Source organism: Cicer arietinum, chromosome 2 (assembly GCF_000331145.2).
Source record: "Cicer arietinum cultivar CDC Frontier isolate Library 1 chromosome 2, Cicar.CDCFrontier_v2.0, whole genome shotgun sequence".
Lineage (NCBI taxonomy): Eukaryota > Viridiplantae > Streptophyta > Magnoliopsida > Fabales > Fabaceae > Cicer > Cicer arietinum.
This window is the reverse complement of record NC_021161.2, coordinates 23730328-23748147: the sequence shown is the minus strand read 5'-3', so window position 1 is coordinate 23748147 and position 17820 is coordinate 23730328. Positions and strand designations below refer to the sequence as shown.

The following is a 17820-nucleotide window of genomic DNA, read 5'->3' as shown; positions in this document are numbered from 1 at the left end:
TTTAAAAACTTTGATAAAAAATCTCAATACATTTTTGTTAACAATCTGATACTGCTTTTTCAGATCAAGACCAAAAGATTATCCATAATCATTGAGAGAGCTGAAAAAGTATTCTTGAGAGAAAAGACAATGTTCTCATGAACAATCCTTGAATATCCAGATTCGTGAGAAGTCACATTGATCAAGATTGAAGACTTCTTTTTGTTCTTCTTTTATTCAGTTTGTAATAATACTTTGAAAAGAAACGAAAGCGAGAAAGCCAGCTTGAAACTGGTGGCTACCTTCTTGGGTGAGAGGGCTCAACAAGAAGGAGTCGTACTTTGATTCTGTGTTAGACTGCTGAGTGTCTACAAGGATCAGAGGGTGATCAATAGGAAAAGAGATCATTAGAGATAGATAGGTTTCGGGGATGAAACTGGACAATCTGTAATCGATTCTTTCTATTGGAGAAGAAAATCTGAAATCCGATTGGATTGTCAGGACTGGATGTAGGTTGTCTCGTTGACAACTGAACCAGGATAAATTCTTGGTGCAATCTTCTCTAACCCTTAACCCCTTTAATTTTCTATCTTGCAATATTTGTATGTGTGATTAATATTAGATGCATGTTAAACATATTCTGTGTTAGGTAATATTGTTTAAACTGGAAATTTGACTCGCATGCATCTTGGTTAATCTCTTATCCATCTACTTGTAATTGCTAATCTTGTATGCCGCAATTTAATTCCGCTGTGTGTATGAAATTGATTTAATTTCTTAAAGAACTGATACATTCCGATTATTTCGAGGTCATAATAATCAACAGTCATCATACCCAAATATGCTTGTTCATCGTTAGAGGATTCCTCATAATCATCTCATGTAGCCATCAAGCTTTTCTTCTTGAGTTTGGAATCTTTCATCTGGTGTTTCCCTTTCTCCATATTTGAACATTCTGACTTAATATGTCCAGGTTCATTGCATCCATAGCAGATGATGCTTTTCTTGTAATATTTATCATCATTCCCTCTATTGGATTGCTTGGGATATCTTTGGGGAAATTTCTTCTTTCTGTTGTACAATATCATTCCCTCTGTTGATCTAAGAGAGCTAATTGATTCTTCCAGCTTTAGAGTATTCGGATCCTTTGCTTCTTGAATGGCAGTGATCTTAGGTTTCCACTTGCTTGTTAGACTCCTAAGAATTTTCTTCATATGATCAGCAGTAGTATAACTCTTCTCAAGTACCTTTAATCTAGAGACCAGGCATATTGAACCCTTCGATCTTTTCTCAAACACTGTAAGTGCTCAGCCTTGAGACCGAGCTCTAATGTCAATTGAAGGTGCAAACACGAGAACGAGGGTTGAATTGTGATTGTCGAAGTTGATAACTTTTTTATAATTTATAAATAAATAAAGAAACTAGTTTGGTTTTGGTGACTTACTTATATAAGAAGCAATTGGATTCAGAGGCAGCAAACAGCGCAAGCATAAATAATTTGACACATAGCTTTATCCTGGTTCATCACTTACGTAGCAACATCTAGTCCCTTCATTCAGAAGGTTTTAATCCACTAATTCAAATACCTTGAATTACAAAGCACCTGACCCTCCAAGCCAGTCTTTCCAAAGAGCCTGACAACCCAGACTTTTGAGGAACTAACCACCTTGACCCTACAAGCCAAGTCTTTTCCTAACAACCTGACAACCCCAAATTGAAGAAGAAGTTAAACCAATATCGGGTTAGATACAAAAGATTGAAACTTGAGTAGTTTCTTCTGACAAAGATGATAATAATAATAACTCTAACACTATAAGAAAAGAACACTTGGAAAATATTTCTAAACTGAACATGTGTTTCTCTCTTTGAACTCTAAGATGAATTGAGAACTTTGAGCTTGAGTTCTTCTTTTCTGTTTTACGATACAATTCTCCTTCAGCCTTGAGTATCTATTTATAGTGAAAATTTGGGCTTCAATTTAGTCCTTGTTTAATTCTGAATTGTATCTTTTTCAGATTGAGTTTGTAAATTCTTCAAATTGATTCTATTTCTATTTTGTGTAGATTGAATTTTTAAATTCTTCAAATAAACTCTTCTTCATGATAAGAACTTGTGTTGTATGAACTTAGTGATTTTTCAACGAGGTTATGATTTCGTATAAGTAATGTTTAAAGCATATCACATGATCTTAGTGGGTTGTGTGAGAATATTTGATTTTGATAATACATCACCGTGTCATAGCATATGCATCTTGGTGGACTGTGTGGAAATATATGATTTTGATAATGCATCGTCATGTAATGGCATATGCATATTCATGGAAATGACTTTTGTGTGAAGTTTATTTTTCTCATTGATATGAGTGATTTTTCTATGTGGAAGTTACCTTTGTGGCAATACGAGAAGGGGGAGTTGGATTGTGTTTGCCAAAGTTGACAACTTTTTTATAATTTATAAATAAATAAAAAACTAGTTTGGTTTTGGTAACTTACTTGAAGTAAAAGCAATCAGATATAGAGGCAGCAAACAATAAAATCATAAATAATTTGACACGTACATTTATCCTGGTTCACCACTAACTTGGCTACATCTGGTCCCCTCATTCAAAAGACTTTAATCCACTAATTCAAATACCTTGAATTACAGAGCACTTGACCCTCCAAGCCAGTCTTCCCAAACAGTCTGACAACCCCAGACTTTTGAGGAACTAACCACATTGACTTTACAAGCCAATTCTTCTCCTAACAACTTGAAAATCCCAGATTGAAGAAGAAACTAAATCACTATCGGGTTGGATACAAAAGATTGGAACTAGAGTAGTTGCTTCTAAAAAGCTTATGATAATAATAATTCTCGCACTCTAAGAAAAGAACACTTAGAAAATATTTCTAACACCAACAAGTGTTTCTCTCTTTGAACTCTAAGACTACTTTTTTCTGCTTTTTGGTGTGATTTTCTTCTACACCCTTGAGTGTCTATTTATAGTTAAAATTTGGGCTTCAATTTAGTTCTTGTTTAATTATGAATTGTATTTTGTTCAGATTGCGTTTGTAAATTCTTCAAATTGATTCTATTCATATTTTGTTGTTGATAAATCTTGATCAAATCTTCTTCAAATATTTTTCAAGTCTTGTTCAAATATTCTTCAAATCTTCTACAAATCTTGACCATACCTTCTTTCATACTCTTTGAAGTGATATATAATATTCTCATAAAATACTCATGTTATCATAAAAATTCTAAGTATGAAATGAGTTTGGTTCCAACACTAAAGACATTTGTATGCTTTTTGTCTTAACTACGAAGGAAGAAATCAAGTGCAGGAAGCAAAAAAAAAAAAAAACTGCTAGTTAGAAAGTATGAGCTTTTCCAAATGGAAGGATATGACAATATTGAGAAGATGTTCTCTAGATTCAAAATCTTAATCTCTAGGCTAAAGTATTGGAACCAAGTTGGTTTTCCTACTGTGATTTTGATGTTAACAAAGATACTTTATGAGAACAAGTTGTTGGGACTAATGGCGTCATTAAGTGCAACAATTAGAATAAGAAAATCAAAGGAAGCGACTAGAGGAAGTAACCAAAGGAAGTGACCTAAGGAAGTAACCAGAGGAAGTGACCAAAGGATGAGATCAAAGGAATACAAAAACATATGTGTCTTCCTCTAAACATATGCCTATTAAAGCAAAATTCCTCTAAACAATTGGGTTTGAATACTGAATTTGAAGCATGCTTCTAAAGCCCTTACTATAAGGCCTCTGAAGAGTTTATATCAATCTATCATTAACTCTAAAGAGATTTCTCAAGAAATGCATTCAAATCTCATATTGCACTAATCAAAAGTTGCAACACACTCAAAATGTTGTCATTGATATCCAAAATCTAATTTGGCACTAACTCTTATGATTCAACAATGTGTTTTACCCAAAGCCACTAATTCTTAGTCACACAATTCTGGTTCTAACTTTTATTATCCGAGAAATAGAGTATCTTACTCCAACAAAAATGTCAATGACTCTGATCAAATGGATCTGAAACTGAGTTTGAAGATTGCCTCTGAAGATTGTCTAAAGAATGAATTTGAAGCATTCCTATGAAGGCCTTGCATGCCTCTAATTTGCACAAACTCAGTATGCCTATGTATAGTTAATATCAATGTATAATTAACTATGAAGATATTGTTCAAATCATAAATTCACAGCTCACAATCAGCTAATCAAAATGGTGTAGCTCACTCCAAATGTTGTCTCTAATGTTGCACTAACTTTGAAGTTTCAACAAGGTTATTTGTCCAATGCCACCAATTATAAGTCATGCAATTTTGCCTCTGACTATCATTATTCAAGAAACACAACATCTCACTCCAACAAGAAGTCAATGCCTCTGATGGAAAGTCAACAATTGAAATTGAAAGAATTAAGTTTGAAAAGAAGACTTAGTCGGATCAAAAACTAGTGAAGATCTAAGAACAACCCGAATCCAGTCCAGCTCAATTAATGAAGCAAGAATATGAAAGAAGATTTGTATTTCTGAAGACCATATAAAGTAAGATTTGATTGAGATTTATAATTGTAGAAAATCTTTCACCTAACCATAAGTATATATTAACTACCTCTAATAACTGCAACTTGCCGTATCATAACAATTAAGAAAGTTATGTCTCGTAGTGAAGCCATAGTACAACAATATAAAAAAGGCTTTGAACAATGATATTAGCATAATCTTGGTTGGATACATTAGATCAACTATTCGGTAGTGATATAGTTATAATTTATTTTACATATGCGTTTGGCAAATGTACAGTATGCTCATGCATACATTAATATATAGTACTATTATCTAGTGTATAATAGCAATTACTCATGGCACATGATCACCTAACCTCTACAATCCAAATCTAAGCAAGTCATGAACAATCTTTGTAAAATTCCACCTAAACTCTGGTACCAAGTTCAATTTGGATATCTTCTGAACTATTATCCCCTTTGTCATAGACTTGAATTTGCTTGTATGTGTACATTTTAGCACAAATTAAGTAGTAAATGAGATTTATAAACTGAAGGAGTGTGATGAGCCAATAAAAGTAATCCAACTTCCCTTTGTTGAGGTTATTATCAGGAAGCCAATTAGAACCATTAGGCCCTGCAGTAAACTTGTGTACCAAGGCAACCAAAAGTGTACTACAATAGTTGCCAAGTGAAATCGAGGTCCAAAATAGCGCCATTGCAGTGCTTGTCATACTCTCCGGTGCTTGATCATAGAAAAACTCTAAATGCCCAATGGACATAAAAGCTTCAGCTATTCCATGAAGGCTATACTGTGGCACAAGCCAAAACACTGAGATTGGGATTATTTCATGGGAGTGCTCGGTTAGTCCATGATCCATAGCTACCTTTTTTCGCTTCATTTCAATGAAACCAGCAACTAATGTAGCATAGATTGAGATTACAAACCCAATCCCCATTCTGTGAAGGAAGCTTATACCGCGGTTGAGTCCAGTGAATCTACGAGCTACACGGATTAAGACGCGGTCGTAGAGGGCAGTGGTGGTGAGCATGGATAGGATAGTAAATACAGACATGGACCCTGCTGGAATTTGAAAAGATTTCGTGAGTTGTCTGTCCATTGTTTTGGCTTGTTGGAGTGAGAATGTGCTTTGTTGGGCATAAGCTGTTATTAGAATGATGCCTGATGCCCATATTGGTCCCATCCTGATTATTGACTTCAATTCCTCAACTCTGTGAATTGTCGATAGCCTCCATAAGTTTGGTGTTTTCATATCATCTTCCTCTGTCACAATTGCTGCCTTGTCCAAAAATCTGTATAAGAAAAACGCAACTTAATTAATAAATTATATATTCCTTAAACTTTTAAATCCACTTTATATGCTAATAACTTTTAACTTAACTATTTTCCAAAATAGTATTAAATAAATTTGTTTAACTACGTTCGCAATTCACTCCTAGTAGTAAAAAAATGTACCTGTACAAAGCTTTGTCGCTTAGTTTGAATATTTTGAGATCGATAAAAGAATATTATAAAATAATTAAATTCATTTTATCAAAAAATAATAATAATAAAATTCATTATGACTTTGCTTGTCCTTTGGATTTAAGGATGATATAAACGAGCTTAAGCACCTGTTTCAAGCCTAAAAAAATATTTTAATGGTTTTTTCTACCATAAATAAATTATAAGTAGTATTAGAACAAATGAATTTTATATTCAAAAATCTAAATTTTACTATATATCTTCTCTTTTTTTTTTTTTATACATCTTCTCTCTTATTTATCTTGGAAATTATGTGATATCTTATTAATCTTAATTAAGAATTCATATATTTTGTTTTTATTATTACATAAAGAAATTAATTTTTATACTCTATTTCAGTATTTTTTGTTTGTTCGTAGAATAGATAGCAAATACTACCATAAACTCAAAATTACGATATTTCATATTCGAACTTAAAATAAAACTATCAAGCAATTAATATAAATATTTTATCAATTGAACTAAAATTTAAGAATAATATATTTTATAATATGACAAATCACAACATCCTATATATGTAACATTAATAGTTTTCATGATTAAAATTGAATATTTTTAATATGTAATAATTATCATCAATTGACGGTGTTAAAAACCTATGTATATCATAAAATCATGAAAATACATTAAATATTAACTGAGAATTTCTAAGAAGCATGAGTCAATTTGACATAGCGGTGCATGTGATCCTTAAATTAATAGTTAAATGAGTTGTTTTTTTATAAAAAATAATTTACTACCATTTATATTTAATTATAATAACTAAATATTATTTAACAAAAGTGTTAATAAAGTAAAATTTAATTTTTTCCTTCAAATTTTTTATTACTTATAATGGTAAATATTGAATATTTTTACAATAAAATATAAAAAATTTAGTATAATACTTATAAACAACAAAAAAAAAAATTTCTGCTGAAATCATTTTTCTAAACTGAAAAAAGACAATTTATCTACCCAAGTAGAAATAATAAATTAAATTTAAAGAAAAAATATGATATTTAACTTTTCGTGTCTCATATATAAAATATAAATTTCAATAGATAATTTTTATCAATTTCAAAATATAGGTATTAAATTTTACATTATAAAATAGATAGTAATTTTCATATTAATTTCAATTAAATCTAAAAAAATACGTTCTTTTTTTAAATATCAATTAAGGTTGATTACACTAACAATAAAACAATTAAAATTTGATGTTTTTTATAAACAATTTTATCTTTTTTTTATATTACCCATAATTCTTAATTATCTCAATTCATTTACTTTTCACTCAACAATAAATAAATCCATTTTAATAAAACAATATTTAATACTACTGTAAAACTAGAAAGCAAGAAATAAAACCCAAAAAAAAAATCTCAATACATGACAATTGAAAAAAAACAAAATACGAATGAATGATTAAATATGGGCCGTACAAAATGAATGGATATGCACAAGAGACCATTGCTGTGGCATGTGTATAAAGTGGGCTAGATTCACAACAAAACAAAATGATTCATCAATGTCTCTGGCCCAGTGCAAGAAGCAAATAGGTGCTGGCATCCTATTACGAGCTATCTCAATATTTAGATCGCTATTAAAAAAATTAATTTTCTTATAATTTTATTAATTCATAAAATTGATCATCTTATTTTAAAACTCTAACAGTTTTTATTTATTTTTTTTAAATTTTTAAATTTAAATATGAGAATATGAAATATATAAATGATATGACATACGATTTTATGATATATAACCATCTAGATGTATTAATTGTTCATATCTTATTAATTGAATTACAAAAATGAAAATTTTCTGAAGTTGAAAGTTAATTTTTTCGACAGATTCGTTGCGATTTCATGAGTGTTAATTATTTTATATCATCGTATTATATATCATGTTATTTTAAATATACAACATCGTTATATTTTAGTTAAAAAATCATAATGAAGAACTAAAATTATTAGATTTTAAAATGGAGTGACCACTTTCTTAAATTTGATAAAAATAGGACTAAAGTTGTATTTAAATCTAAAAAAGAGGAAAAAAAAATGATTGTTTGAACTTTATCATCACTTCACATTATGGTAATTTCCAAAATAAATTAACTATTCAGGCATTGACTCGTCGATTGTCGATGTAAAGTGAGAACTTAGTAAAGTGAATAAATCAAAGTTTAATTTTATAACTCCTATGGTTGATCATGCATGTGCATATAATATTTATTGATTTATTTATCAACAATTGATATTATTCACTTTGTTATTTAAAGTGATAACCTCACTTTGGAGGAGTCTAAAGTAACTTGTTCACTTTATAAAGTTCTAATAATAAAAAAAAAACTACTCTCTTCGCATTATTATAAGTGTTTCATTTTTCTTTGTTATAAGTGTACATTTGAGTGTATTTTATTTTTTATTATAAGTGTATATTTGAATTATATATAATTCTTTTAAAAAATAATTAGTTTTGTTAATTTTAAAGATAAATTGAGTTATATTCACTAAAATAGTAATACTTATAATTGTTAGTATAATAATTAGATGAATTAAGATATAATATATAAGGATGTATTATTGGACAAAAAAGAATTAATGCTCCATTGTTAATTTATAGAGACAACTCCTATAAGACAAATAAATATATTCTAAATAAAACAATTAAAATAAAACGAATGTTCAAAATTCGACTTTTAAAATGTTTAATTTCTCTATTTTATCAATTTATAAAATTTGTCATTATTTTAAAATCCAATAATTTCAGTTTTTTTTTGAATTTTTTAATTTAAATGATATAACAAATATTAAACTACATGAGATATAATACAAAAATATTAAAGGATTAATATTTATGAAATTACAAAACTTTCTACCAATTATTGATGACCCTAGGCCACTATTAATTCAATTATTGAAACCTCATTTCATCCAAAAAAAAATTATTTTGAAACACTCCCATACTATAATATGCTTTATCATGTAAGAAAAGAAATAGATTATAAAGTGGCAGATTTTTTTTTTTTTTTTAAAAAAAAAAAAAAAACTAATGCACTTACTTAAACTGTTCTGAATGAATCAGCTTCCCTCCCAAAGAAATAGGGGCATCAACTTCATCATTTTGATACAACATCTTAGAGTTATACTCATTTGGTAACTTCCTCTTCCGAAACGCAGACACAGCCACTTTTATTAGTCGGGTAAACGGGCTTCCTTCCGGGTTCAAGTTCCGGTAAAGTGGATATCCAGCAATGAATGTAATAATTGAGATGAACATTGCAATAGTGGGGATTGCAAGGCCCCATCCCCATCCAACATTGTCTTGAATATAAACAAGAACAGTTACAGCCACAAGTATAGATATTCCCATGACAAAATAGTACCAATTAAAATATCTCCATGTCCTTGTTGTTTGTTTTGGATCCGATTCATCAAATTGATCAGCACCAAATGCTACCACACAGGGTCGGATCCCACCCGACCCGATTGCACCTAATAAAAGTGATATATATAAAATTGCCAGCTGTCCTGCACTTGCTTCCTTACATATCTCTTCCCCTTTACAAGGAGGTGGTCTTAACTGTGGAAGTACTGCTGATACTGTCAAACTAATCATACCCTATTATGAAAAATCACATAAATTAGAATAAGTAACTTTTATATTAAACTAAATATCGTTATCGAGTTAGACCTTTGGTGTTGAGCTCAAATTTAAAATTTTAAAATTTGTGTTAGTTAATTTTATTAAATTTACCACCTTCTATGATAATTTTTTTCTTCTTAATTTAATGATTTATGACTGAGACACTGTAAATATATACTGATTATAGTATCCTTGTTTGTCCCATTGAGAATCGTATAATACTATTTTTTAAATGCTAATTCTTTATAATTATTAATGATTCAGATGTTCCCGTGATTCTGTTAAATTATTAATTCTTTTCATAACTTTTAATTACAACAAAGTGTATCTATCATAATATATCAATTAACTGCAGTTTAGTATGGTAACCTTTGAGGTCTTCAAATTTTAACTTGTCTATAGGCAAGCTTAAAACAATGTTGTCTCCAGTTTTTCTTTTTTAAGAAAAAATGGAATTATAATTTGATCAATTGATGTATTATCCATAAAATCTAACTAAATTGATAAATATTTAAGTTAGTAGGTTGAATATATATATATAAATTTAAATTTATTTACTATTATTTTTATAAATAAAAAAATCAATATATTTGATCTTATTATTATTTTATTCCTAATTTTGTTGGATTTATCAGGGAGAAGAGGTATTAAAGATAAATTAACTTAGGTAGTACTAAAACAAATTATTTGGTTGTGATTGTTAAGGTGTTCGAAGTGATTACGTATTAAATTAAAATAACTTTTAGTCTATTTGTAGCCCAACACTATTATGGTTCATATCGAGGAGGTAAAAATAGAGCAGGGAGATGATTATAATTTGATTATTTAGACGGTGTAACTGCCGAATTGTAATATTTTATACCGAATTATAAGTTAATTATTTAACGAACCAAAAAAAATAGTACTTTAATTATTTAAACAGTGTAACTGTCGGTCTATATATATATAGAAAACTAAAAACATGTTTGGTTTGTATATTTTAATATTTAAAAGAAATAGTCACAAAAAATATAAGATTATTAATCTATATTTCTTATAATCTTCAACCAGAAAAAACTAAACTAAAATGTTATTTTTGGTAAACAAAAATACTAAATAAAACTTTAATTTAGATGATTGAGAAAATTACTATCTGGTATATAATGGAAGCAGCGGCGATAGTCATGAACTTTCCAGCAAAGGAATCGGAAATGAAGGCACCAAGCAACGGTGTCAAACTTGAAGTTCCACCAAAGTTAGTGAGAGTGTTAGCAGCTTTGGTTAATGGCATGTTAAGCTGTGTTGTCAGGTAGCTAATCATGTTAGTATTGAAACCCACCACAGCCAACTTCTCACTAATCTCATTAGCTGCAACGACGAAGGAAAAACATCATACTTATGTCACTGTTAAATTTGCAACTTTAATATTGCCGTAAAATATAAGTAGATGTGGCTGAAATGGTTGCAAGATGTTGTTATTACATTAAACTTCACAAAATTCAATATTGCAACTTGAATTCTTTATATGCTATGTTAAAATCCATGCTTACCAAATATAAAAGGCATTGTGACAAGTCCTCCTTTTTTCCCTCTTCTATGAGGATAATTACCATTCTGCTCCATCTTTTCAAAACCTTATTATCTTTGCAGTACATAAAATGGCTATATAATTGAGGTATTTATAGGGAAAGCTTGAGGTTTCGAGGCCTATCACGGCAACCACAGCACTGTCAAGCGTACTATACCACTTGTAGAACTATAATAGCCACAAATTAATAAGATTATTTTAATTTATTTCGGGACAGTAAATTACACCTTCTGTTTTAATCAATAATTTGTTTTTTACTATCCTAAATATAAATAAAATTAATATTTTAAAAATCTTCTATATAAAAATAATTTAATAATATAATTGAAAAACTAATTAAAACTATATTAAAAATTGTAAATAATATTTTTTTTAAACAATTTTTTAAGTGATATAATTGTGAATGATTATATAAATTCGAGGAGTGATACATCGAATAAACTACTATAAATTCCATACCGGTTGTTAATAGGTATGGGACAAGATATTTTTGTCATGTATATAGGTTTTATTTTATCTATGCCAACTTGCAATGTACTACTAGTCGACTACAGTATATCTATATATTAAATGTTGACGACTTCGGATGTGTTAATTGTCGAGGACTTGGGGTGTGTTAGTTGATACGGTCAAATATTCTCTAGAAGATAAGCTGAATATATAGAGTCCTTCGAAGGTTCGTATAAACTCGAATTACAAAGGTTTTTTACAAACGTTTTATGGTATCACAATCAATCCACACAACAATAAAGATTTACACAAGAAATAATCTTTGATTGAGTAGTTTAAAAATACTTTTTACATTACGCAAAAAATGGTATTTTACAACACTTTTTTTAAGTCGTTATAGCGTTTTTAAATGTTGTAGTATCTAGTGTTGTTAAAAGATACAACAACGCTATTTAAAATAAAAAACCGTTGTAATATATAGAACTCAACGTTTCTCTTATATTAGTTTTACAATGCTTTTATTAAAAAAACGTTATAAAACTAGTATAACAAGCGCACTATATATGCATACTATTACAACACTTTACAAAAATACGCTGAAAAACTAGTATAAGAAGCACTGTAAAACTAGTGTAAAAAACGCACTATATATGTACTAATTTTACACCGTTTTTTATTTTTATTTTAAGAAAAGCATTGTAATAGATGCATCCTTATACTAGTTTTACAGTACTTTTTGTAAAGAGCGCTATAAATCTATTCTAAAAAGCAATGTAAAATGTTGATTTGCATAAACATGTCTTTAATGACATTTTTAAAAAAAATGTTTTTAAATGAGATTTCATTTTTTTTATCCAAAATCAAATTCATCAATCACATATGACACAATTGCAATTTTTTAATTCAAACATATTCACAAAAACAAGTTCAATTACATCAGTACTATATATTCACAGCAACAAGTTCAATTAAATCAGTACTATATTCAGTACATATTCACAGCAACAATATCATATTCAGTATTAACCCTTTTGACTCTGCCGCACGGATCTCTCTTCCCCTCTTTTCAAGATCCCGTTGAGTCTTGGCAGCAGTCTGTGCAGCAACAGAAGCAGCCATGTTATTCATAGCCTCCGCCATTTGATCATTCCTATTAGCGTTGGCTCTCGGAGCGTCATTCCTTCTTGGCGGCATGGTTTCCTATAAAACCATCATCAAGTAGAGTCTTAACACTACTTCAAATAATTCCAAACTAACGTCCGACTATAACAACGCATTAATTATATTAGACTTGACAACTCAAGTCACCTAAACCGACACATGATCAGATAACAACTCCCAACTTATAGGTCGACCTACAATCTATAACCAAGGTTCCACAGCCCCCAAAGAAAACCAAACCAATGCTCTGATACCACAATGTAACACCCCGTTTTTCAAAGCGAGGGTATATTTTTTTTTTCAAAAGTAATTAAAAACAAACAAGGAAATTAAATCATGAAATGCCTTTGGATAAATAATTGAGTCATTAAAATTTACAAGCAGCGGAAAAGTTCCTCCAATTATAAATTCCAAGACATTTACACAACAACAAATGGTACGTGGGACCCATTCAAATAAGAAGTCAAACTGACAATATTAGTACAAGTACAGTTTTCCAAACTAAGAATACTCTAATCCAGAAAGAAGGACACCTAGTCCCTATACATCATCATAATCTGACCATCCTACCAAAAAGCTATACACCCTGAGTATCACCATGCGCCTCGTGAGATCCTCCTAACGTAACTACCGTCAAGCGTTCCCATCTCCATTCCCGTCCGTAGGGTACGAACCGGTAGGACCGTCCTGACTCTCATCTGAGGGCAAAGCCCAGATTTCCACAATAATTGTAAAGGGTCACCAACCAAAAATTAACAGTTAACACATAGCAATTAAGTTTTTAAATGCTCAAAATGACTTTTCAACTAACCATGCACCTTAACAGGATTTCCAATATGCGAAAAGTTCATACAGTACTTTGCCAATTAAAAATGAAAGTAAAATGAAGTTCTCAATCTCCTAATTAACACATAACAAAACAAGACATGGATAAGTTAATGAGTAATCAATCATCTAACTCAAACTGAGGATTTTCACTGAGCCAATCGATTGGGAAATCGATTGGGGTGAAGGTTTTTAATGAAAACAGAATCCTGGGCTGAATCAATCGATTTGGCAATCGATTGAGTGAGTATTGAGCTCCCAGGTTTTAAGCCAATCGATTTCCAAATCGATTTGGTCGAATATGGACGAGTCCCTGACTTAAGGCCCAATCGATTGGGCAATCGATTTCGTAAATGATTTTCGAAAACTGATTACAAAATCGATTGGCTAATCGATTTTGTCCATTTGGCCAAGTCCCTGTCTACCATCCAATCGATTGGGAAATCGATTTCCCTGATCATTTTTCCAAAAATTCATGAATTAACCCAAGTCATTCCTAATCAAGTTCACAACCTAACACTTAACAATTCCTACGCGATTACCACGGCAATTGGGATCTCGATAACCATCATACTTACACACAACAATCAACACATAACACTTAGCATTTTCAACGCAATTACCACAACGACTCAAATTCAAATCACTTAATCATAAAACTCAAATCAACCACGACTCGCGTGCCAAGCACCCTAATGCAATGCGTATATGCCAAAATGCATGGACTCGGAATTCCAAACCAAAACCCTCCTCGAAGGGCCGTAAATCATAATTGTACCGCCTATCGCAGGCCAAAGTACCAATTACCGAGGTGCCACCTATCACGGGTCAGCACGATTTACTAAAATGCGTAAATCATAAACGTACCACCTATCACGGGTCAGTACAGTTTACCGAGGTGTCACCTATCACAGGTCAACACGATTTACTAAAAGAAAAAGCGGAAATCGTAAATGTACCACCTATCACGGGTCAGTACAGTTACCATGGTGTCACCTATCACGGGTCAACACGATTTACTAAAAGAAAAAGCGGGAATCGTAAATGTACCACCTATCACGGGTCAGTACAGTTACCATGGTGTCACCTATCACGGGTCAACACGATTTACTAAAAGAAAAAGCGGGAATCGTAAACGTACCGCCTATCACAGACCAGTACTGTTTACCGAGGTGCCACCTATCACGGGTCAGCACAATCCACCAAAAATGTAAATCGTAAATGTACCACCTATCACGGGTCAGTACAGTTACCATGGTGTCACCTATCACGGGTCAACACGATTTACTAAAAGAAAAAGCGGGAATCGTAAACGTACCGCCTATCACAGACCAGTACTGTTTACCGAGGTGCCACCTATCACGGGTCAGCACAATTCACCAAAAACGTAAATCGTAAACGTACCACCTATCACGGGTCAGTACAGTTTACCGAGGTGTCACCTATCACGGGTCAACACGATTTACTAAAATATAAATCGCAAACGTACAACCTATCACGGGTCCGTACAGTTTACCAAGGTGTCACCTATCACGGGTCGACACAATTTACCAAATGAAATGCATGAGCATACACAGACTCCATTCACAACAATCGTTAAGCAAATGCAGATATTAAAAGATTCCCCATTTTTAATACCCATTTAACTTAAACGACCTTCAAACAACATTAATTAAATAAGTCATTAAGAGATTCCCCGTTCTTAATACCGATTTAACTTAATGATTTTCAAAACAAAACGTTAAGCAAACAGTCATATTAAGAGATTCCCCATTCTTAATACTCATTTACCGAAACGATTTTCAAAAACGATAGTTAAGTAACCGAGACATTAAGAGATTCCCCATTCTCAACGCCCAGTTAACTTAAACATTTTCCTCAAATACACATTAAGTAAACCGAGGTATTAAAAGATTCCCCATTTTTAATACCCATTTAACTTAAACGACTTTCAAACAACATTAATTAAATAAGTCATTAAGAGATTCCCCGTTCTTAATACCGATTTAACTTCGTGGCGTGGTAGTGAGCAACTTTCCCTTCTATCTCTTCGCGGAATGAAGCTTAGATCTAGATGAAACGGAAGGGTTTGTGTTTGGATCTCAAATACCGTTTTTCTTCGTTTTCGAATCAAAGAGGAAGAGTGGAGTTGCGAAATCCTTGTCCTAACTCTCACCCAACCTTGGGTTACTAGTCTTGAAGAAAAGGAACGAAAAAGAAAGCAAAACCAAGAAGGAGATGAAATGGGTTTCGCGAGGCACGGGAGGAAGAAGATGGAAATGCTTTTCCTTTGTTTTTCCTTCCTTCTCTTTTCTTTTCTTCCTATTTCCTTTTCTCTCTTTTCTACTTCTTTTCCTTTTCTTTCCAAACAAACATATAAATATATATATTAATTATAACTTAACAAATATCTCAAACTAGATATTTGTTAAATTACCATTCCACCCGCAACGCATTAAATTCTCCGTAAAGGGTTCACCGCACTTAATTTAATTTATTTATCGACGAGTAATTCTAAACGGCATCAAAATATCTTTTTGATTATAAAAACTCCAAAATATTATTAACTTTGGCTAAAAAGCCTCCGAGCCAAAATCCAAAATACACCAAAAATACATAAAGGGTACTTTAAAATTATGGGTCTTACAAGTACCATTTCTGAAATTATATTTTGATTCATATCAACAATCTCCTTCTCGAATCACAATATATAGTATTTGCAGTCTATGTTGTTTGTTTGGCGAGAACACTATAAAATAAAACATGTATACCAATAATATTTTTGCATAGATTGTAAACGAAATTTTAAAGGCATATAATTAAGTTCTATAAAAAAATTTCAAACATTTATTGAAATCCATGTGATGTTGTTTGACTTATGCTTCGACACTGTAGCACCCCTTTAATCCCGAAAAACTTATAAAGCACTATTAAATAAATGTGATTATTATTCAATTACCAAACACATTATTTATATATGTAAGAAATAAATGAATATTACTTACGTATTAAAGATATTCTTTATATCCAAGTGATTGTTATAATGATCGTGCAATTGATCTAAATAGTATATAATTTCAGAGGTGGCATTGATGGCAAACAACACCCAATGTTGCCTACAACAACAAAAATTTGGTTGACAACTTTGTTTACACGACTGATAAAGTATCATAAATTAAAAAAGATATAGATAAAGAATATCTAATTACCCTAAATTATATGGCTCAAGAAACAACTTATCCTTCTTTTTATTTGCCTAAAATATATCAACGACATATTTTTTTTTTACGTTAATTGGATCGAGTTTAAATATGGATAGCTTATAGGGAGATAAAAATGAAAATCTATCTGTCAATTTGCGCATGCACACCAACTTTTCATATAAATACATTCAATGAAAATATCAAATTAGATTAATTACCAATAAATATGGCAACGGTGCAATTAAAAGTAATTTTTATTTTTAATAAAGTATTTTAAATTATCTAATATATATGCTGATGACAGTAGCACTCAACTCCTTATAATTGAGAAGTTCATATATGTGGTCTTTATCAAGTAATTATTCATACTCATCTCCGAAAATACCTTTCTCCATGGGTATAATATGTAAGACCCATAATTTTAAGTACCCTTTTATGTATTTTTGGTGTATTTTGGATTTTGACTCGGAGGCTTTTATGCCAAAGTTAATAATATTTTGGAGTTTTATGATCAAAAAGGTATTTCAATGCCAATTAAAATTTCTCGTCGATAAATAAATTGAATTTAACTGCGAAAAATCCTTTACGGAGAATTTAAGGCGTTTCGGGTAAAACGGTAATTTAATAAATATCTAGATTTTGAGATATTTGTTAAGTTATATTTATTATATATTTATATGTTTGCTTGGAGGGAAAAAGAAAGGAAAACTAGAAGGAAGGAAAATGAAAAGAAAATAGTATATAAAGGAAGGAAGGAAAAAGGGAAGAAAGGAAAAACAAAGGAAAGAAATAGAAAGGAGGGAAAATAGAATTTTCCATCTTCTTCCTCTCTGTTACTCACGCGGCCAAAACCTCCCTTCCTCCATTGTTGTTCATTTTTGTTTTCGTTGCTTCCTTTGAACTCGAAAATAGGAACCCAAGGTTAGGGGAGAGTTAGATCAAGGTTTTCGCAACTCCA

The 17820-nt window shown here is 31.0% G+C and overlaps 1 protein-coding gene across 2 annotated transcripts; it reads right to left on the bottom strand.

Moving 5' to 3' along the window:
- Positions 1 to 4666: 4666 nt before the first annotated feature.
- Positions 4667 to 11345, bottom strand: LOC101498251 (protein NRT1/ PTR FAMILY 3.1). Of its 2 annotated transcripts, XM_004514443.4 has the most exons (4): positions 11186 to 11345; positions 10786 to 11003; positions 9073 to 9632; positions 4667 to 5797 (listed from the first exon to the last, which is right to left on the bottom strand). In XM_004514443.4, exons 1-4 carry the CDS (start codon positions 11256 to 11258, stop codon positions 4912 to 4914), a joined length of 1737 nt encoding a protein of 578 aa, XP_004514500.1. In that variant the 5' UTR covers positions 11259 to 11345; the 3' UTR covers positions 4667 to 4911. The 2 variants fall into 2 exon arrangements, with proteins under 2 accessions (XP_004514500.1, XP_073221217.1); XM_073365116.1 differs by lacking the exon at positions 10786 to 11003 and having other exon boundaries at positions 11186 to 11327.
- Between the last annotated feature and the right edge of the window lie 6475 nt (positions 11346 to 17820).